Source organism: Onychostoma macrolepis, chromosome 11, assembly GCF_012432095.1.
Source record: "Onychostoma macrolepis isolate SWU-2019 chromosome 11, ASM1243209v1, whole genome shotgun sequence".
NCBI lineage: Eukaryota > Metazoa > Chordata > Actinopteri > Cypriniformes > Cyprinidae > Onychostoma > Onychostoma macrolepis.
Window position 1 is genome coordinate 6,066,594 of NC_081165.1, and position 22,370 is coordinate 6,088,963.

The 22,370-nt window shown below is 39.8% G+C and overlaps 2 protein-coding genes across 2 annotated transcripts; both read left to right on the forward strand.

The window, feature by feature from the left end:
* The first annotated feature begins 1,188 nt into the window (after positions 1-1,188).
* npffl (neuropeptide FF-amide peptide precursor like) lies at positions 1,189-4,415 on the forward strand. Its single transcript, XM_058791992.1, has 3 exons — positions 1,189-3,037; positions 3,254-3,375; positions 4,081-4,415. Exons 1-3 carry the CDS (start codon positions 2,882-2,884, stop codon positions 4,199-4,201), a joined length of 399 nt encoding a protein of 132 aa, XP_058647975.1. The 5' UTR covers positions 1,189-2,881; the 3' UTR covers positions 4,202-4,415.
* An 8,879-nt stretch (positions 4,416-13,294) lies between these two features.
* alas1 (aminolevulinate, delta-, synthase 1) lies at positions 13,295-21,959 on the forward strand. The gene is made up of 11 exons (XM_058792328.1): positions 13,295-13,454; positions 14,692-14,904; positions 14,988-15,164; positions 16,355-16,480; positions 16,570-16,792; positions 16,905-17,089; positions 18,124-18,303; positions 18,389-18,553; positions 19,212-19,480; positions 20,615-20,777; positions 21,591-21,959. The coding sequence occupies exons 2-11, from the start codon at positions 14,709-14,711 to the stop codon at positions 21,749-21,751; spliced, it is 1,845 nt and encodes a 614-aa protein (XP_058648311.1). The 5' UTR covers positions 13,295-13,454; positions 14,692-14,708; the 3' UTR covers positions 21,752-21,959.
* The last annotated feature ends 411 nt before the right edge of the window (positions 21,960-22,370 follow it).

Consider the following 22,370-nt stretch of genomic DNA (forward strand, 5'->3'; position numbering starts at 1 on the left):
AAGGATTGAGTGCAAACAAACAAAGATCATTTGAGTTACAATCAAATAATATGAGTGCCTATACATCTGAAATACAGAGCAAGTGCACTTTAAGTCAAAAAAAAAAATTTCCAAGTCCATCTGTTTGTCTCTCGTGAGCATGCAGATTTGAATGAGATGTTAATACACAGATGCTGAAACTCCAGTCTGTTTCTAATCACACAGAGACATGAGTTTGAGTTAAACAGGCCTCATGAAACAGTCTCAGATTAGCTTCATGATTTCCTATTAATAATGCACAGTGTGAGGTTGTGTGCTACCCGTATTTGTAAATGTCACAAATCTTAAACACAAGGCGAAAGACTGAATTTCGCGATTTGACTGATTCACTTATAAGGGATAGAATCATATGTGTCATTAAAAGAAGGCAAAGTTCACACAACACTGTTGCGTGAGGCAGAGCTCACATTGGAAAAAGCGATAGACGCCTGCAGGGCCAACGAGATAAATCAAATGAAAATGCTAGTTGAATTAGTTAATGTGAACAAGATAAGCAGTGACAAATACACAAAGAAAAGAGGAGGCAGAACAGGATGGATGGATGGCCTAAAGAAAGAAGTGAGGTTCCAAAACAGATTCAGGCATACTGGGCTTTCAAAGAAGAAATAAGCTTCGCATCAGGACTTCTTTTCAAATCCGCAAAGCAAATTGAAATGCTGATGAAAATTCATGAATCACATCTTGGAGGTGTGAAATGTAAAGAAAGAGCCAGGAATGTTCTGCATTGGCCGAATTGAAGAGTTTGTTCCCCAATGTTCTGCGTGTGATACAAGAATAGCAATCCAAGAGAGCCAAAGATACCACATCCAATACCAGGAAGACCTTGGTCAAAAATTGGCACAGATCTGTTCCATTTCATTGGTTCAGATTACTCACTGTCTGTTGATTATTACTCCAAATTCCCAGAAATCAGCAAACTGTCTGACACAACTGCTCAGAGTGTAATTGTGGCCATGAAGTCCATGTTCACGAAGCGTGCAATACCAGATAGTCTCAGAGAGTTGTCCACAGTACACCAGCACAGAGTTCAGGGACTTTACATGAGCAAGGGAATTTGAGCATGTGACGCATAGTCGAACCGACACGCTAAACGAGCAGTCCAAACCATTATAAACCTGTTAAGAGTGGCAAAATGACCCTTACATTGCTTTACTGGAATACTGAAACACATATTGGACGGTATCAGGGTTCGTACACATTTTTGCCAATACATTTCCATGACTTTTGAGACAATATTCATGACCTAATGTTCCATTATTTTACAATAAGAATAAAAATCTATTCAGGCGTATGTTAGCTTCCGTTAAACTAAACACGTCTTTTCGCATAAGAGATGGGACTATATATAGCCCTTATGTCTCTTTGAGATCAGCTGTAGAGAGTCAGTAAAAGTTCAGCAGCTAAGTGATCATTTCTGGTGAGCTATTAAGAGTCCAGTCTAGTGTAAAGCTTCATCAGTCTGCAATAAATCTGTTCTAAAACACAAGTGCTCTCCTGAGAGACGCCGCTTCAGCGTGACGACGTGTGCAGTGGCTTCAGAGACTAACATGTTCCAGCTCACTGGAAGAAGCTTTCATCTAAAGAGTCTCTCGCTTACGGCACATTTGACTTGCACTGGAAAACATTTGAAGTCTTAGAAATATGAAGCAGAAAAACTGAAATAGTATTTTCTGGTAAAACTTTATTTTAAAGACCAATTATTAACTACAATAGTTGTTTATTAGAATGCATATTAGTACATATCAAGCAGATATTAATGCTTTATTCTGCATGATCATATTCTAGATAGATATCTTAATCCACCCCATACCTAAACTTAACAACTACCTTACTAACTATTAATAAACAGCACATTAGGAGTTTACTGAGGCAAAAGCCATAGTTATTAGCTAGTAGTGAGAACTGGTCCCCAGACTAAAGTGTGACCCTATTTTCATGTAAAACACTACAATAATCCCAATTTACAACAGAAATTAATTTTCTACAGTGTGTATATGTGTTCTGTGGAGTCGAACCCATGACCTTGTGTTGCTAGAAGCGGCGCCACCAGTTGAGCTGCAGCATCCGCTTCATTCATGATGTCCTGAAGATGTCTAGATGAATGCTAGTATATGTTAGACCCCACTGTGTAGATAACACTTGTTTTGTTTTGTTTCTGTTTTATTTACAAAGCTTTAGTCATTTTGTTGTGATAAACATCTTGCAAATGAGGCCTTAAGATAGAAACTTCATCTGATACACCTCAAATGCACATCAGCTCTTCAGTCTGTAATCCGATTAGTAGTCATGGTGGTTAATGGAAGTGTTGCGTAGATTCGTCCCTGATGACATGAGCAGCACTTTAATGGCAGATCCCAGTGTGTGTGTGTGTGTGTGTGTCAGGCTTTAGTTAGCCAACACTGTAGCAACCTCATCATGAGGGCAAAAGGATATTTTTCTCCAGTGATGACCATTCAAGAGTTTCTGTCTATTCTACCATTGCTGTAATCTCCTGCTGATGAATGGGAACGTTAACAGATGCATCTCCAGGACTTCAGTCACATCAGATATCTTCTGATTCTGACCATGTCATCAGAGTGTCATTTTTCCTGACTGATATGAGGAAAGCAGGAGCTGGCCAGTGTATTGGGAGTGTCTTTGCTGAGCTGTTAATGAGATTGAATGAGCGTGTTGATCTCCTGTGGGATCCATCATACAGACCATCACCAATCCCAGCATCACAGATGGACCCTCATCCGTCTCTGGGGTCAAATGTGCTCTGTATTTAAGGCCAGTCTCCAGTTCTGCTCCACACACACCACTAAACCAGTGCAGGTCCAGCGGCTGTAGCAGTACTGAAGTGATGGAAGCGGGCGTGTGGTTCATGCTGCTGGGTGTGCTGCTGGTCATGACCGATATGGGCCAGTCCATCCCCAAAGACGACGTGCTGGAGCAGAGCAAACTCCTGCTGGAGTCACGCGAGGACGCAGACAGCGACAACATGCTGGAGAATCAAGGGGTGAGACACACACTTTTCTATGTTTGACGATATAAGTTCAGAAGTGCATGGCAGCAGGTAGATGCCCTTGGCTATGAAATTTCTCATACATTTAAAGAAAGTTCACTACAGCTTCTTTACTCGGTCGTAGCATATCAGACTAGAGACTTTCAAGTAAAAGAGCAGCTTGAGTGTTTGTGAAGGAAGGAAATGCTGACTGTCACTGATGTGTAACAGGCCACTGAAGAGCAGATGGATCATCTTCTGGAGGATCGTCTTCTGGTGGAAATGTTGCGCTCTTTACTCCACGGCTCTCAGAGATACGAACGCAACCCTTCAGTGCTGCACCAACCACAGCGGTGCGTATAGTTTAAAGAAACATCATTTTTTTAATTTCTAAGATTCAATACAATTAAGCACACTTCTTTTTTACATGGGCATAATGAGCATGACATTATAACCACATCTTTAAAGTTACCAACTTTAACAATACTGTCAACAAGGAAAAAACACTGCATACAACTGTACATACACTTGAGTAGTGTAGATTCAGCTGCTGTTCTGCGTGCAAGCACAAGTACTTCCACTGAAAACCTATATTTGTGAGTTTTGATTGCACACGGAGGAAGGGTCTCAAGCATTGCAATAGTCCAGTGGAGATCTGTGTTGGGATCATGAGACTGTGTGTAGCAGTGGTGGGAAACATCTCAGTAATGTTAGAAGTGGAAGGGGCCCAAGACCGAACCCTGAGGTACCCCAGTGGTTAGTTGATGTGGCATAGACACTGCTCACCTCAAACTCACTACCCTGAAAGTCCTGCCAGAGAGGTGGCAGAGTGCAGCTGGCATGATGCCTGTGTCACTATCAGCAGAAGATCTGGTGATTTACTGTGTCGAAGACAGCGTATAATTGGATCCCCTATTCAGCAGTACCATAACATTTACACCGTTTTTAACATTTCAGTGAGTATGGAAGATTGTGGGTGGTCTGTAAGAAATTCTCTACCATAAAGATGACAGAAATGTCCACAGGATTTACTTTGGCATTATTCTTTTGCACTCCAGGTTTGGTCGGGGGACTCGGAGCGGCTTGTCCACAGAGGAAAGGATACAGTCTCGCGACTGGGAGACCGTTCCCGGACAGATATGGAGCATGGCTGTGCCACAAAGATTCGGCAAAAAATAACACCACCCAGAGTGAAGTCTTTAGAGTTTTGTAATTAGTAGATCTGAAACATCTATAAGAATCTCATTCTCCCAAGCAATCCAAGGCAATCAGTCTCTCTTCTGTGCATTTCATCAAATCTTGTGATAGTAATTATAACACACCGAAACAATAATATTTAAATGTAGTAAATATATTTCATAAGTTGTGAATGAGTGGAAGGAAATAGTCATGTGAGGGCATGTTGTGATTATTCATCCACTGTAAATCATATGTGTTGTGTTGTGTATTGTATTTCTGTGTATAAATAAATGATAAGCTGCTTGTTCAGAGACATTTCTGGTCGTTCTCATTCTTGAAATTCTGTCAACAGTTTTGGCTGAGCCTTCTTTCTTTCTTTCTTGCTTTCTTTTTAGCAAACTTACTAAACATGTTTTGCAAGAGAAATGTCGTGTTATTCAAGCCTCTTTTTTTTAAATGTGATAAAATGATGAGTTTTTCAATGTATATGATTTAATTTGTGATCATTTCTATGCAGCATTTAAAAGTCAGTTAGTAGTGATAACTAGAAAACACATATTTACTCGCACTGTCTATGGCGATTACAGTCCTGCTTTGTTTGGCACACTGAATTAATTTGTTCTTTGAGCCAAGTAATTTTTTTTTTTATTAATATTCCAAAACAATAAAATATGAAAATATGAACTACATTTTTTTTTTAAATTAACCCTATTTAAACATCTATAAGCTAATTCATGACCACATGCATCCAAAGACCCACAAGCACTTTATTAACAGGTATATAAATAGGATTTTATTGTTACTGTGAATAAATCTTCCACATGTGTTCTTCTCACACCTGTACATTAAACCATTATGAGATTCATCTGATGAGATTAGATTTTCACTCTTGTAATATCTTGTGAAGTTTATTATAAAGTTAAAAGCTTTCCTATGAATCTTAGTATTGTTTATACTGTTAGATCAATGTCGACCTGGACCCGACTAAAAACCCTGGATATAGCGGCTGAGTGAATGTGGCCTGTTCTCTGTGGATGAGGGTCACATTCAAGACGCTGCAGAAGGGCAGAGGTCCTGCATTGAGATCCACATACACTCCTATTCTAGAGCAGCTGGAGGAAACAGGCCCTGTAATATCTATATTATTGTGCCAACATAAGCATCCGGAGGGAGAGCAGGACAAACACCGGGACTGATCATTACATCCAAACACACACGCAGAACCAGTTTCTTTCCTGCCGATGCTCTTATATGACACAGCAATACAGACAAATCTCCCACTCCAGCTCCCAGTAACAGCGTCCACACTCTCTCTCTGCACAACACCTTCAGCTCACAGTCAGATCAAGTCTCCTTTATTTATATAGCGCTTTTTACAATACAGATTGTGTCAAAGCAACTTTCCAATATCAAAATAGGAAAATAGTGTGTCAATAATGTAAGATGACAAGATTAAACACTCAATTTTCAGTCAAAGGCATTTCATTATTGAATTCAGTGATGTCATCATCCAGCTCGGTTCAGTTCTAATAGTATCTGTGCAATCATGTAGACGATATCGCTGGAAAATAAGTGTCCCCAACTAAGCAAGCCAGAGGCGACAGCGGCCAGGAATCAAAACTCCTTGGGAGAAACCAGGCTCAGTCGGGGGGCCAGTTCTCCTCTGACCAGATGAACCAGCAGTTCAATTCCAGCTGCAACAAAGTCAGATTGAGCAAAGGACTCATCTGGTTCCAGTGGTCTTGTCCCGATGGCCGTCTAGGTGACGAGGTCTTCACTGGGGATCTGTCTCTGGGGCTCATCTAGGTGTCCTGATCTCCGCTGATGTTCAGGGCTGTAGAGGTCGTCTCTAGGTGCTGATCCACCATCTGATCTGGATACGGACTGGATCCTGGTGGCAACGGTGATCTCGGAATAAGAAAGAAACAGACCAATATTAGCGTAGATGCCGTTCTTCTTACGATGTAACGAGTACATCGTGTGTTATGAGGAGTGTTCCCGGTTCCGGTTGATCTAATTAATGCAGCCTAACAATCCTTTAACAGATTTGAATATTAGAAGCGTATTAGTGTGTTATGTGTAAGCCAGGCTAAAGAGATGGGTCTTTAATCTAGATTTAAACTGACAGAGTGTGTCTGCCTCCCGAACAGTGTTAGGTAGACTGTTCCAGAGTTTGGGTGCTAAATAGGAAAAGGATCTGCCGCCCGCAGTTGATTTTGATATTCTAGGTATTATCAAACGGCCAGAGTTTTGAGAACGCAGTGGACGTGGAGGACTATAATGTGATAAGAGCTCGCTCAAGTACTGAGGAGCTAAACCATTCAGGGCTTTATAAGTAATTAACAAGATTTTAAAATCTATCCGATGCTTGATAGGGAGCCAGTGCAGTGTTGACAGAACCGGGCTAATACGGTCATATTTCCTGGTTCTAGTAAGGACTCTAGCTGCTGCATTTTGGACCAACTGTAGTTTGTTGATCAAGCGTGCAGAACAACCACCCAATAAAGCATTACAATAGTCTAGCCTTGAGGTCATAAACGCATGAATTAACATTTCTGCATTTGACGTTGAGAGCATTGGTCGCAATTTAGATATGCTTTTGAGATGAAAAAACACAGTTTTACAGATGCTAGAAACATGGCTTTCAAATGAAAGATTGCTATCAAACAGCACACATAGGTTCCTGACTGATGAAGAAGAATTGACAGAGCAGCCGTCAAGTGTTAGATAATGTTCTAGGTTATTACATGTGGGGTTTTAGGTCCGATAATTAACACCTCTGTTTTTTTCAGAATTTAGCAGTAAAAAATTACTCGTCATCCAGTTTTTTATATCGACTATGCATTCCGTTAGTTTCAGTGGTGTAGTGGTGCCTGGAAAAGTGGGTATACTCTTAATATATGCCCCCAATTTTTTTTTTTTTTTCAAATGACCCGGCAAAGGATGAACCGACCTGTGTCATAAACAGTGACATGTAAAACTAGTTTTGCATATTTAGTTCACTATTGTAATATTTGCACACTGTCACTTAACTTCTGCTGCTTGAGTAAGGATCATATGAAAATAATATTATCCACAGAAGAGGTGCAGATTTAGCAATAAATAATTAAAATAAATAAACAAATATAAATAGACTGCAGCAACTGACATTTTGTCAGAACCTCTAGTAAATTGCATGCTATTTTGTTTAGTTGTCTGTTCAGAATTGTGGGAGAATTATGATCTCCATTTGAAACAAACAAAACAATCGTGATTCTCAATCATTTCAGAAGTGAGGGGGACAGAAATGTCAAATATGATAACTTTTTTGTCTAATTGACAGGTTTTATTACAATTATTATTATTTATTAATTATTCCTCTTGCTTTTAATTGGCTGAGAAATCAAATACACTGCTTGACTATTATATAGTTATATAATATTATATAATTTATAATATTTTTCCTGTATTTTCCTAATGACAATTTTATGATTTGTTTAGCCTATATACTACATTTTTTCCCCATGTTTATCACAGAATAAGGCAGAATATATATTTTGTAGCCTAGTAGCCTATCTATTGCCAAGTGTAATAAATGCTATCAATTAGCACTGCATTATTCAGAATCAGATGCTTTTTATTACCTGGAGATGACTTGAAAACACACATAAACCATATAGTTGCAATCATGTGTTTACATTCTTAACGTTTCTTTTATTCAGCTTTGCAACAGTAGAGATATCTTTGGCTACAGCGATAGCTGGATTCTTGCACGTCGTGACTCGTAAGTTAGTAGCTACTTCTACGAGGCCGATTTGGACTTTCTGCGCGAGAGTGCCATCCGGCTTCGAGTAGCCTATAAATGAAACATACACTGCATGAGAGTGTTTACGTCTCGTTCCTGACCGCATCACTGTCTTTACTGGATGTTTTTAGAGAATATTTGCATTTATTCACATACGATTGTATTAGTTACTCATATGCTGGACTGTCATGATTTGGCTAGTGCAGGACGCGCACCAGGATTTAGAAGTGGGTATACAGAATCTCGACTGATAAAGAAGTGGGTATACGCCGTATACCTGCGTATACCCTCCACTACACCACTGGTTAGTTTCTCAATTTGGTGTGTTTCACCGGGCCGCGAAGAAATATAGAGCTGAGTATCATCAGCCACAACCACGATCAGTACTATGATACGGTCTAAATCCTGACTGGAAATCCTCAGAGATATCATGTTTCTCTAGGAAGAAAGATAATTGTGAGGATACTACCTTTTCTACTATCTTTGATGACAATGATGAATTAATAATAGCCAAAAGAGGATCTAAGACTTCTGGAAGCAGCTCTTTTAGTAGTTTAGATGGAATAGAGTCTAACATACATGATGTTGGTTTAGATGATTTAACAAGTTTATACAATTCTTCCTCTCCCACAGTAGAGAATGAGTGGAATTGTTCCTCAGGGGATCTATAGTGCACTATCTGATGCGATACTGTAGCTGACAGCTGGCTGCAGGGATACAATTTTATCTCTGATAGTATCGATCTTGGAAGTAAAATAGTTCATAAAGTCATTACTGCTGTGCTGTTGGGAAATGCCAACACCTGCTGATACTTTATTATAGCCACTGTATTGAATAAATACCGAGGGTTACATTTGTTTTCTTCTAAAAGAGTCAAAAAGTAATCAGATCTAGCAGTTTTTAATGCTTTTCTGTAGGATAGGGTACTTTCCCGCCAAGCTAAACGAAATACCTCTAGTTTAGTTTTCCTCCAGCTGCGCTCCATTTTCCGAGCTGCTCTCTTTAAGGCACGAGTGTGCTCATTATACCACGGTGTTGGACTCTTATCCTTAATCTTCCTTAAGCGTAAAGGAGCAACCGCATCTAAAGTGCTAGAAAAGAGAGAGTCCATAGTTCCTATTACATCATATGCTGAGGAACTGAGATAAATCAGGAAGATTATTTACAAAGCAGTCTTTTGTGGTAGAAGTGATGGTTCTACCATATTTATAGCAAGGAGTAGAATTTACAGTTTTAGCTATATGGAGTTTGCACAAGACTAGATATTGATCTGAGATATCATCATTTTGCTGCAGAATTTCAATATCATTAACATCAATTCCATGTGACAGTATTAAATCTAGAGTATGATTTCGACAATGAGTAGGTCCTGAGACATGTATATCCCCAATAGAGTTCAGAATGTCTATGAATGCTGATCCTAATGCATCTCTTTCATTATCAACATGGATATTAAAATCGCCAACGATTAAGACTTTATCTGCAGTCAGCACTAACTCTGAGAGAAAATCACAAATTCTTTAATAAAGTCTGTATGGTGCCCTGGTTGCCTGTATACAGTAGCCAGTACAAACATCACAGGGGATTTATTATTACCACTTGTTTCTCTAGATAATGTTATATGAAGCATCATTACTTCAAAGGAGTTATACTAAAGCCTGCCCTCTGAGAGATACTGAAAATATTGCTATAAATTATAGCAACACCTCCTCCTTTGCCTTTTGGACGCGGTTCATTTTTATAACAGTAATCTTGGGGAGTAGACTATAATGTATTAAGTAAGAAGGAAGGATGGGTGAAGGGATTTAAGAAGAAAGAAATGGACAGAAGGGAAGGAAGTGTCTCGAAGATGCCGTGCTTGTTTGTATCGTCTGTTTCTCAGGAGATCAAAGCATCTGAGGTTCTTTCATCCTTACAACCACAACTGCAGGATAGCACTAAATTGCCAACATTGTCTGATTTATTTGTTAACATCATTCATCTGATGATAAATATTCCTGCTTCAAATGTCATCAATATTACATAATAAACATTAATATTAATAATATTTCTAATTTGATTTCGCTTGATAGTGCTGTGCCGGTCAGAATTCACTGTGTCAAAATATTTCACCAAAATTATTACAAATGCTCAAAAGATTCAAGTTATGATTGCAGAAAAGTACTTGTATGAGATCTTGTTTTTATATCTTAAGTAATAAGAGCAAGAGAGCTGTTTTCATGAATATGAGCACGATGGCAAAACGTGATATTGATTTTATACAGAAGTTAATGTTAAGTGAATTACATTTTAGACACAATTCTATTATATATATAAATATATAACGGTCCGTCCTCTCTGCTGCGGCTGAAACGACGTCGTGATGTTTTTGTGCTCCTCCATCATACACACACACACACACACACACAGTGTCCACACGGAATGGCCACAGGATCCTTCAGGAGATCCAGATCCACTGCACACAGGATCTCGTCCTGAGAAATGCTGGCACTGCCATTTTACGGCCTCAAACCGACCAGCGACTACTGAGGTTCAGGGTCAGTATTCACAAAACATCTTAAGGCTAAAAGTAGCTCATAACTTGCCGATTTAGGAGAAAATCTTTAAAAATAATGGGCGTATCAGTCTCCACGTTTAGGTCCTAAAGGTCAGGCAAGTTTAGGACTCCTAAATTTTTGCTCTAAGAGTTTTTCACAAAGTGTTTTAGCGCTAAAACTAGCTCCTAAATCTGTGAAACGTTAGGAGCAGTGAAGAGGAGACAGGCACAAACCATCCTAAACTAGCTGTTTCTGGCAATCTGCCTCGGAACGTGAACATTTTAGAAACATTTGACAATAACGAGCTTTTAAAAAGGTATCGCCTTTGGTTTTGGAGGTTATCCCAACTCCAAACTGTCCTTTGATTATATGCTTGTTTTCATTAACCAGCTCGGCGAGAAGTAACATGCTCTTGCATCCAGTTTGGTTTACTTTTATGTTTGCATGTCTTACTATCAGCCGTGATTATTCTACTCTGTTAATTAAAGGCTGTTTACATGCATATTCACTAATTGTGTACGAGAAGAGGCTGACAATTAGCAGAACATATACTTGTTTAATTAGTGACTCTTAGCCTGTGTGGCAATTATTAACATTTTTATGTTTAAACCTCTATTTGAATATGGCAACATAATATTGCTCTATGAATAAATCTCTGACAGAAAATATCAGCCAATCACTGTGTGCATAGCACGCTGACATCACCCATAGCAACGAGGTAAACCCCGCCCCCTTACTCTAAGCTTAAGACTGCTCTCTATTTCTTAGTAAAAGTTTGTCTCAGCAGCTCTGTGAATAGTTTTTAAGAGAAAACTCTTAGCTAAAAACAGAGAGCTCTTAGTGGTGAGACATAATGTTTTGTGAATACAGTCCAGCAGACGGGAGAGTCACACACTAACACACACTGCTCTGTGTCAGTAGAGGACGCTCTCACACCACTGAACCGATGGAGTGGATATCTGGACAAATGTGCTCGGGTCGGTGGACAGAACGGGCTCTTGGGTAATGATTTGTGCCGACTGTATAACTAGGAAAACACACTGCAGCAAACATCAAGAAAAAGCTACACACAATTATTGCATTAAAGATCATTAACTCAAATCATTAAGTGTGTCATTGACATTTTATTCTCTCCTGCTCAGGAGGTACGTCTACATTTACACTTCATTACATTCAAGCATTTTGCAGACACTTTGTGCATTTTTGGTTCATGCATTTCCTGGGAATCAAACCCAGGAGCTTGTTGTTGCGAGTGCTGTGATCTACCACTTGACCAAATGGGCATAATTTGCAACATTTTGCCATTTAAAAAAAGGTTTGCTACTCAATATTTACAAGCGTCAAAGTAGAGAGCATGCCAGATGAGGTCAAGCTCATTTTCCTATTATATCTGTTCAAGTTACAGATCTACAGGCTCATAGTAGTCTAATAATAATAATGCATAATACAGACATGCATACATCCATTTTACCGTATGCATATATACTGTCTATATGAAATGGGTAAAAAAGTGCTTTGTTCAAATCAATAAACCAATAGAGTTTTGATACTGACTCTTGTTTCTTCATTCTGATGTACGGTTACTATTTTATTCATTAATTCATTTTATTTATTTATTTTTTACTTTGTCCTCTTGAAGCTCTTCAGTATTTATGAACAATAATAATAGAGATGTTTGCCAAAGTAAAGGTTAAGATAATACAATAATAGTAGTCCAAGGCACTCAAAGTATAGTCAGTAGAGTTTCAGCCCACAGACACGGTTTAATAGGGCTCCTTATATTAAATCTCTCTTTCAGTGGCAGTATTTTTGTATTAAATGTAATATTCCTTATAAATAGCACCAATATCGCTTCCTTTCAGACTCTGTTTATACGAAGTGATTTTAAGATATCACATTAATCAAATCTACTTGTGGTTTTCTCTGAATATCAAGTTTTTTATTCGTTATATTACGCTGATCATATCACTCTTCTCCTTCGCCGCTAGGTGGCGCTATCAGACAGCTTTTACAGTGATTGAGTGACCGCTGGGTGGCGCACTTTTCGGCATATTTGCTATGCGTGTCCTTAATTCAATTAAGACTTATTTTCGTTTATTTTATTTTTTTAAATAAAAAAAAAAAGACTCTGTACTGACCTTTATATCATTCCAAACCCGAATGACAAGAAAATAAGATTTAGGCAGATTTATGTTTAGGAAGATTAGGCAACATTCACATGTGTTGCTTCTTTTTTATACTTTATGATATATAGCCAGCTAAACAGCAAATCCCAGATGCACTACATGTAAACAATCCAAATCTGCTACATTTGGAGAATTAGCCGATATAAACATTAACACCGTGCTTGAACACGATTTTCATTGTGAACCGCGCCACACAAGTACAACTTGATACAATAAAGTGAATAATAACCGTAGATGTTATTCTGTCTAATATGTAAACTTCTGGAACGAGTCATGCGAGTTTTTTTAAATGATTAATTGCATGTTTTTTTATGCTAACTGTTCCGGTAAGAGAGCGCAATGACAAACTTCCTTAAATCTCTGGTATCGTTTAACTTCCTCAGTGTACAATTTCATTAATAACATAAACAGACCTTATAGATAAGAAGAAATAATAAAGTAGTGAGTTTACTACCACAAACAGTCAGAATGTTTTTAGTCAGTAAAGGGTTTACGACTGAAGGTTTCCAGGAAGGAAATGGGCGTGTCTGCGGCGCTGACGCTGTGTTACGCAAGTCTCGCGATATCTGGTGGCGCTGGGCTTTGATATAATCCCGGCGCGTCCGTGTGTCCTCTCGTTCGTCCTCAGTGCAGGATAACGATAACGCTCGTTCACCGCGACAGCAGAAACAGGCCAAAGACCGCAAATACTGCTTACTGACAGACCCAGTGCGAGAAAACAAGCATCCCAGACAGACTTACGTGAGGTGAGTAACGTTAGTTTGTTGATGAAGAAACGGCGCGGCGCGTTTAATGAGGGACGCGTCTCGCGCTCGCGTCGCGTTTCCTCGCCATCCTCTTGAGATTTCTGTAACTGTAAACCTTCCAGAGTCTTCACTTCACTGGTAGATTATCTTTAAATCCAGATCTTCTCACACGGTGTATCTAACAACTGCGTAAAGTGAAGTGAGAGCTCAGCGGCGAACTATTAAATGTCCATTCAACAAATAGATTCCATCCCTTGCGAAAATTAACCGCGATTTTACTACAAAAGAAAAACCATGGTTACTACAGTTGAACCATGGTAACCACAAACTAACCATGGTTTTGCTACACTAACCATAGTTTAACCTTGGTATTTGTTGTAAAACTGGTTATACAAATGGTAATCAATACGCCAAAAAACATGGTTACTACGCTTTTACTACAGTAACGTTAGTTAGACTCCGAACGCGTCAGTTTTAGCTCGTGATGTGACACAGAAAGCTCTTATGTTTCACTGTGAGCCTGTAGTGAAGATAAGTATGTGAGTGTTTGGTCACAGATAGGTGTGAGATACAGTAACGTTAATCATCTGAGTCATGGACTCTTTCCTCGGAATCACACTGGTCTGATTGAGGAAATCAGGTTTGTTGTTGTGATACTGTACGAGGATGTTAATGCTTCACCTGTGAGCAACATTCACTTCTCCTTTAGTGTTGTCTGAATGGGGCTTAGCGGTGTTTGGAGGCTCAGAGTCCTGTAAGGAGTTGAGCATTGCTCTCACACATACTGTACTCAGTGTAGTGTGCTTTGATTCCTGTAAGACCGAACCATGTGTCTGCGTTTATCCCTGAGCTATTGTCCCTGTAATACAGTCACGGCTCTGTGCCAAGTATGTGAAAGTAACAGAAGCAGACCGCACCGGCCAGTGCTGGTGACCTTTAGAGCCGTTCCTGTGTGGTACACTACTATATGGAAAAAAGTATTGGAACACGCCCTTCTTCAGAACAGAGAAAGGCACTTCCAAAACTGTGGCAACAAAGACGGAAACATAATTCATTTACTAAAAATTGTGTGTTGCAACAGTTTCCCTAAAATATCATTATGTGCTTCAACATTAAGATTTGTACTCCTGGAAATTACTAAAGTAGTCAAACCGGTTCATTAGAAGGAGGTGCCAATACTTTTGGCAAGATAGTGTAGTTGACTGTTTGAATGACCCTCTGCTGTGTTTCTTTCCAGACTCTGAACAATCAGTCATGGATGCCATCATCCGCTGCCCGTTCCTGTCTCGTGTCCCCCAGACCTTCCTGCAGCAGGCTAGAAAGTCCTTGGTGGCGTACGCCGTGAAGTGTCCCGTCATGATGGACCTTGCATCGAGGCCACTGGTGCGCTCGCTCTGCTCCTCGTCCTCCAGCTTCCAGAAGAGTGAGAGCACTCCTCCAGCCGGCGAGGGTCAGTCTCCGCCGCCGTTTGTGCTTGAGTTCAGTGTGTTTGCTTGCCTTGCTGAAGAATGTCCGCTCTTCTCTTTGCATTAGAAGCCAAAGAGGCGTCAAGAGTGCCTGCGGGTCACCCCGTGCCGCCCGCCGGTCAAGCGTCCGCCTCCAGATGCCCGTTCCTGGCGGCCGAGATGGGGCAGGGGAACAGCGGCGTGGTGCGGCAGGCCAGCATGGCGCTTCAGGAGGACGTCTCTGAAGTTCGCACCATGTGCAAAGGTTTGTGAGGAAGTGTTTTGTTGTGTTTGGCTCCGCTGTGGTTTACTGTGTGTTAGGGGTTGTGAAGTAACACGCTTACAAATCTGTTTGGTCAGAGGTCTGATGGTATGATGATAGGCCTGCACGGTTTGAGGAAAAATTGCAATTTGCAATTTAAAAAAAATCCACTGTAAAATTAAAAAATTGAGTACTTCAGGAAAAACTATTATTATTTCTAAAATATAAAAAATACTAATTGAAAACAGAAAACTAAAAAAAAAAAAATTGAGTACTGAACAAAAAATAACGGTAACACTTTACAATAAGGTGTCATTTGTTAACATTAGTTAATTAACATGAACAAACAATGAACACTACATTTATTACACTATTAATCTTTGTTAATGTTAGTTAATAAAAATACAGTTGTTCATTGTTTATTCATGTTAGTTCACTGTGCATTAACTGATGTTAACAAACACAACTTGTGATTTTAATAATGCATTAGTAAATGCTGTAGAAGTATTGCTCATTCTTAGTTCATGTTAACTAATGTAGTTCACTAATGTTAACTAATGAACCTTATTGTAAAGTGTTTCCAAAATAATTATAACTGTTACTATGTTTATTGTTGTTAATATTACTAAAAATACAAGAAATTTCTCATCAGAAATAGGAAACTAAACAATAAAACACTGAGTACTTAAGAAAAACTACTATTATTTGTATTTATAGGGTTATGTATATTGTTATTTTTACTAAAACACAAAAAATGCTAATTAAAAAAAAACTGAAAATTTAAATATAAAATTGAATCTTAATGAAAAATAATATAACTACTGCTATTATACTATTATTATTGTTGTTATTACTAAAAATATGAAAAGCAAACTAAAAAAATGCCATTGTAATATTTCACTGTAAGAAAAATAATAAAATGTTAATTTAATAATAATAATAATAATACCTGCAAAATTACAATGCAAATATTTATGGCTGTCCTGATTTCTTCATTTTCAAACATTGAACGCATGGTTTTGAGATGCAGTTTGTTTTTGTTTAATCACGCAGTCCTGTGTTTTATTTGACCTCCTTCAGTGATTGTCGTTAAATTGGTTAACAACTACAACTTTTCCACTTTTGTTAAGATGCTTTGAAAACTACTCGATCTCTCTAATCCAACCTGTGGACTGTCCGTCTCTGTTTTCCAGACGTCTCTCCATCTGAGCTGAATCCTTTGGTGAAGGACACCATGACTGGAGGAAACCTGATGAAGAAGCTGATGAAGCAGCGGCCCACCAGGGTCTCTCACTTGCTGCAGGAGAACATGCCCAAAAGTATGTGCGTTCTGTTACAGTGAAGAAACTCCTACAGCAAACCACTTCCTATTTTGAAACGCAGTTTCACACTCACTGTTCTCTTCCAGCCGTGTCCAACTTTCGCTATGACGAGTTCTTCGAAAAGAAGATCGAGGAGAAGAAGGAGGATCACACGTACCGCGTGTTTAAAACGGTGAACCGCAGGGCGACGGAGTTCCCGATGGCGGACGATTACACCGAGTCACTGTCCTTCAAGAGAAACGTCTCTGTGTGGTGCAGCAACGACTATCTCGGCATGAGCCGCCACCCGCGGGTGGTGCAGACCATAATGTGAGTGACCAAATGACCATGGTTTGGGTTCAAACTTGATCTTTGCATTGACCTCTTCAGCAGATGGCTCATGAAAAAGTCCTTGTTTTAATCCTGTGATGTCTCTCGACAGGGACACTTTAGAGAAGCACGGTTCAGGAGCCGGAGGGACTCGAAATATATCGGGGACGAGCAAGTTTCACGTGGCTCTGGAGCATGAGCTGGCTGATCTTCACGGGAAGGACGCTGCCTTGCTCTTCACCTCGTGTTTCGTGGCCAATGACTCCGCGCTCTTCACGCTGGCTAAGATGCTGCCTGGTGATTATTCCCCTTTTATGTTTTGCGTGAAGAATGCGAAGCACATTCTGCCAAAATTAGGGCCCTATGTCTCTGTGTGAATGAATGACGCAGAAGTGCGGTTTCGTTTACTACACACACACTGAAGCGTGTGACGTCTCACTAAACAAGGACATAAATACATCTCCAGAACTGCTCTGAGAGTCACTTCATGAACATTTTACCCTTTCATTTGAGAAAAAACTAGCACCATATCAAATACAAACAGAAAACCGTCAAAATAAAAATTCAGTTTACTTGAAGAAATTGTGACAGAATAGAATGTATGTAATACCACTACTTGTAAATAAATTGTTAAAACTTTATTTTTTAAGGAATAATCACACTATTTCTTCCATGTTTTAATTTTAATAGTAAATCCCTCTTGGTTGCCAAAGATAGTTTGTTTAATTTTCAATAATTAAAGGATAAATTAAATTGATGTTTTATGCCTTCACTTGATAACCAGATTTAAATACACAACAGAATTTCTGAGGGAAAAAAAAAAAATTCATAAGGCTAATGTAAGAATAAATTTGGATAAATGAAATTGTTTTTATGCATTCAAATAATCAGACAAATAATTCAAATAATTTTGTAACAATAAAACATTAGGTGAGAAAAAAATTAAACGCTGCATAAACGTGTCATTTTTATTAAACTTTTAATAAAATGATGTTAGATTGTATAAGACTTTTAATTTAGACAGGCTTTCTGATTAATAAACTTTAATGTAATTTAGTCCAGAAAAATTAAAATGGAAAAAAAGGAAACAGAATTTGGGATTTCATAGGGCCCTACAAACCTCATTGCTGAAATAAAGAAAAACACACAAAAATAAACATCACAATGAGACTGATTTATTTTTATGTGATTCTCATGAAGAAAATAATAATGTAAGTCTGAAAACAGGCTTTATTTCCATTTCTGTTCCTTTTGTGTTTGAGCTGCTTTGTAAGATTTGGAGGGTCAGGTTTCTGGGACTTTGCATTGACGCCGCTGTGGTTTCTCCTCAGGTTGCGAGATCTATTCAGACGCAGGCAATCACGCCTCAATGATTCAGGGCATCAGGAACAGCGGCGCCAAGAAGTTTATCTTCCGTCACAATGACGCCATGCATCTGCGTGAGCTGCTTGAGAAATCAGATCCCTCCGTTCCCAAGATCGTGGCCTTTGAGACGGTGCACTCGATGGACGGTCAGTCACAGGCTCTCTGTTAGCTGAGCTGAGCTGAGCTGAGCTTGTGCTCCGGGGCTCACGCAGACTCTGGTTTGTGCCACAGGCGCCGTGTGTCCGCTGGAGCAGATGTGTGACGTGGCTCACGAGTTCGGCGCCATCACCTTCGTGGACGAGGTGCATGCTGTGGGGCTCTACGGCCCCCGAGGAGGCGGCATCGGAGACCGGGACGGAGTCATGCACAAGATGGACATCATCTCCGGCACTCTGGGTGAGTCTCAGTCTCTAGAGCTCGTCCGCTGTTGCTTAGAGACCCGAGACCTCGTTTGGCTCTCATTGAATTACACTGACGGCCGCTGAATGGCTGTCTGTCAGCCGGTGGAGATGAGCCCACACTGAACAAACCAACCAAACCTGTTTGTTCCTGTTACTCCACACCAGGGCTGCACAGATTGTGATTTTACTGATAAAAATCATGATTGCGTTTTTTTTTTTTCGTTTTTTTTTTTTCTTATGATTATTTTGTTTCTAAATCCAGGTTTGCTGTGCTTGTTTGTTGGGCGCCACAATTTAGTCTTTTAATAATCTTGTCTTTTTAGTAGTTTACATATTTTTAATACTAGCATTTATAGCTTCACTGCTTCACTCTAAAGCATGTGATGAACATGATTATTTAATGGAATCCTGGTCTTTGTGATTTGATAACCTCACTAAGCCATATAGTGATTTTGACTGTATTTGGATGAATCGTGCGTCTGTATTTTGTTATTCATGATACTGTGATTAGTGTGTGTGTTTTAGCTTGTGGTCGGTGTTGATGACCCGAGCGACTGCTGGTTCTCCGTGTGTTATTTCTCTCTCTCTCTGTCTGGCATCTGTAGTGTGTTTCTGCGTCTGACCTCTCTCCTCTGGTGTGTGTGTTTGCGCAGGGAAGGCGTTCGGCTGCGTCGGAGGCTACATCGCCAGCACTAACGCTCTGGTGGACACGGTGCGCTCGTACGCCGCCGGCTTCATCTTCACCACGTCTCTGCCGCCCATGCTGCTGTCCGGCGCGCGCCAGTCCGTCCAGATCCTGAAGAGCGAGGAGGGCCGCACGCTGCGCCGCAAACACCAGCGCAACGTGAAGCTGCTGCGGCAGATGCTGCTGGACACGGGCCTGCCGGTGGTGCACTGCCCCAGCCACATCATCCCCGTCAGGGTGCGCACACTACCCCCGCTGCTTCACCACACCTCTTATCAGCCTTTTGGAACAGCGCATAAAAATACGCTTTGTTTTAAGATGTTGTTACACATGTAACATGTACTTACTATTATAGTAACAATAAGCTATGCAAAATTACATGCAAGTAACCCTACCAAACCCTAACCGTATAGTAATTACAAAGAGGCACAAAATCACTTTCACAGACTTTTACTTTAAATGTTCCCTCATTTGTAAGTCGCTTCGGATAAAAGCGTTTGCTAAATGACAAAATGTATATGTACATGTAGTTAATTAATATGTGACCATGGACCACAAAACCAGTCTTAAGTGTCAATTTTCCAAAATAATCTTTCCATTGATGTATGGTTTGTTATGATCGGACAATATTTGGCTGAGATACAACTATTTGAAAATCTGGAATCTGAGGATGCAAAAAAATCAAAATATTGAGAAAATCACCTTTAAAGTTGTCCAAATGAATTCTTAGCAATGCATATTACTAATCAAAAATGACATTTTGATATATTTACAGTAGCAAATTTACAAAATATCTTCATGGAATATGATCTTTATTTAATATCCTAATGATTTTTGCCATAAAAGAAAAATCTATAATTTTGACCCATACAGTGTATTTTGGCTATTACTACAACTATACCCCAGCAACTTAAGACTGCTTTTGTGGTCCAGGGTCACATATTACTCCGTAATTAAACGTATAGTAACAAGGACACCTTAAAATAAAGTGTAACCCAAAATGCTGGATGGAAATGTCAAGATGTGCATAAATTCTAAAAATACACATTAAAAAAAACTTATGTGCGCAAATGATTAGTATAAACTTTTTATCTGATAAGAGAAAATGTGCATAAACTACGATGGAATCACATTTACCGAATAAATTACACCATGCGCATCAAAAGAGTCTTTGTGCGATGGGATAATCTGACTAACCAGCGGACCGATCTCATTGAAGCTTCTACTTTAGTCTCTCAGTTTTGTTGCTCATTTTATTCTCTTTAACTCGTTGGATGGAAACGCTGCTTTATTCACATGTTTTGCGCACAAGTGTAATAGGAGCGTCCCGATGTAAATGCTGCTCAGACTGACGCTGACGTGTGTCCTCAGGTGGCGGACGCTGAGAAGAACACGCAGGTGTGCGACATCATGATGAGCCGCTATAACATCTACGTCCAGGCCATTAACTACCCCACGGTGGCTCGCGGAGAGGAGCTGCTGCGCATCGCTCCCACACCGCACCACACGCCGCAGATGATGAGCTACTTCGTCGGTGAGTCCATCTGCAAACTAAACTCTGATCACAACGGCCACGTTCACACTGCATTTTGGCGTCTTGCGCTTTTAGGCATGTTGTTTGGAATCAGCTCATAAAGAGAGGCACTTTATGGGGTTAATAAAGTGGTCTGTTGCAGATATGAGATATACAGTATGTTTTTTGGTGTTCTAAGTGTTTTCTCTGTGCTTGCTTTTCTATGAGATGAAATAAATATACTAGAATGTATTGAAATACATTTATTTCATGCTAAGTATACTACAAATCCATTTACATATTTATGCACTGAATAAAAAACCCTGCAGTTTTCGTACACTAAACTGTTAAAGTCTGTTAAACTGAAACGACTAATTTTGTGCTTAATGCACTTTAATTGTGTGAAAGTAGTGCTGAAGTCCTACTAAAGATATATGAAGTATATTTGATTGTGCTGAAGTATACTTCAGATACACTGTAAATATCTTGCATTTAAAGTCCGATATTATTCAGAGATCATACAATCCTCATCAATAGTGACATTACAACATAAATGTTTTTTATTAATGTTAACATTAATTATTAAGATATTGTGCACAAGTAGTACTCCAAATAAATAAATTATCATTGTTATATCAGTAAGTCTCGAGCAACGTGTCAGTAAATATGATAATTGAACTATACTTGGTATGAAATGCATGCATTTTAAATATATCGCTTTTTTAATAGGGTTGCTATATAACGGCACAGTTTTGGCCAGTTTGTGCATCTCTCCACAAGCACGAAGCTGCTTTAAGTGTCTGGTGCTGAGTGTTGTGTGTTTGTGCCTCACAGAGAAGCTGACGGAGGCCTGGAAGGAGGTGGGTCTGGAGCTGAAGCCGCACTCCTCCACCGAGTGTAACTTCTGCCGGCAGCCGCTGCACTTCGAGCTGATGAGCGAGAGAGAGAAGTCCTACTTCAGCGGCCTGAGCCAGCCCATATCCGCCTGCGGCTGACCTCCTCGTTCATCCAGAGCACAGCTCCATGTGCACCACATCCAGAGAATAAATATTTAGACCACTTGATCTGCGTATGTATGTATTTTGTTAACAGAGTAAATCTAAAGTATTTTATATTTAAAGATGTTTGGCTGATGTAGGCCAGTCGTATTTGATCAATCGAGCATTATGGATGGAATTTTAATAAACTGATGACACACACACACACACACACTCTGGCTCTGTTTATTGTGGGTTGTTTGCGCCGGAGAAGCGTCTGTTAAATCAGCGCTGGATGATTGTGATGTTGACCTGTTTCTCGCTGCTGTTTGGGTTCGTGAGAGTGACCGCTGTGAATCTCGTCCGTAACTGGCACACTAACCTGGATCTGCGCTGGTCAGGTAACGAACGGGTCATGTGTAAAACAACACTGCGCTGGAAACAGGTGTGTGTGACATCACCATCTGACCCACATCAGTGCTTTCCAGATGAGCGCAGGTCTCCTGTGACGGTCACATGAGTCTGGAGCGAATCGGCGGCGCTTCTCAGAAAGAGGAACCATCTGTGGCCACCATCATAACATCATTATTAACGGCTCTCAGACGTCAGCTGAGTTTCCACAAGTCACTTCCTAATT

Bases quoted from the DNA above. Each gene is read 5' to 3' on its own strand.
- alas1 (XM_058792328.1), top strand. From the start codon at position 14,709: ATGGATGCCATCATCCGCTGCCCGTTCCTGTCTCGTGTCCCCCAGACC. The intron at 18,304-18,388 runs GTCAGTCACAGG...TTTGTGCCACAG, and splicing joins GACGGTGCACTCGATGGACG to GCGCCGTGTGTCCGCTGGAG. The intron at 18,554-19,211 runs GTGAGTCTCAGT...GTGTTTGCGCAG, and splicing joins CATCATCTCCGGCACTCTGG to GGAAGGCGTTCGGCTGCGTC.
- npffl (XM_058791992.1), top strand. From the start codon at position 2,882: ATGGAAGCGGGCGTGTGGTTCATGCTGCTGGGTGTGCTGCTGGTCATG. The intron at 3,038-3,253 runs GTGAGACACACA...GATGTGTAACAG, and splicing joins ACATGCTGGAGAATCAAGGG to GCCACTGAAGAGCAGATGGA. The intron at 3,376-4,080 runs GTGCGTATAGTT...TTTGCACTCCAG, and splicing joins GTGCTGCACCAACCACAGCG to GTTTGGTCGGGGGACTCGGA.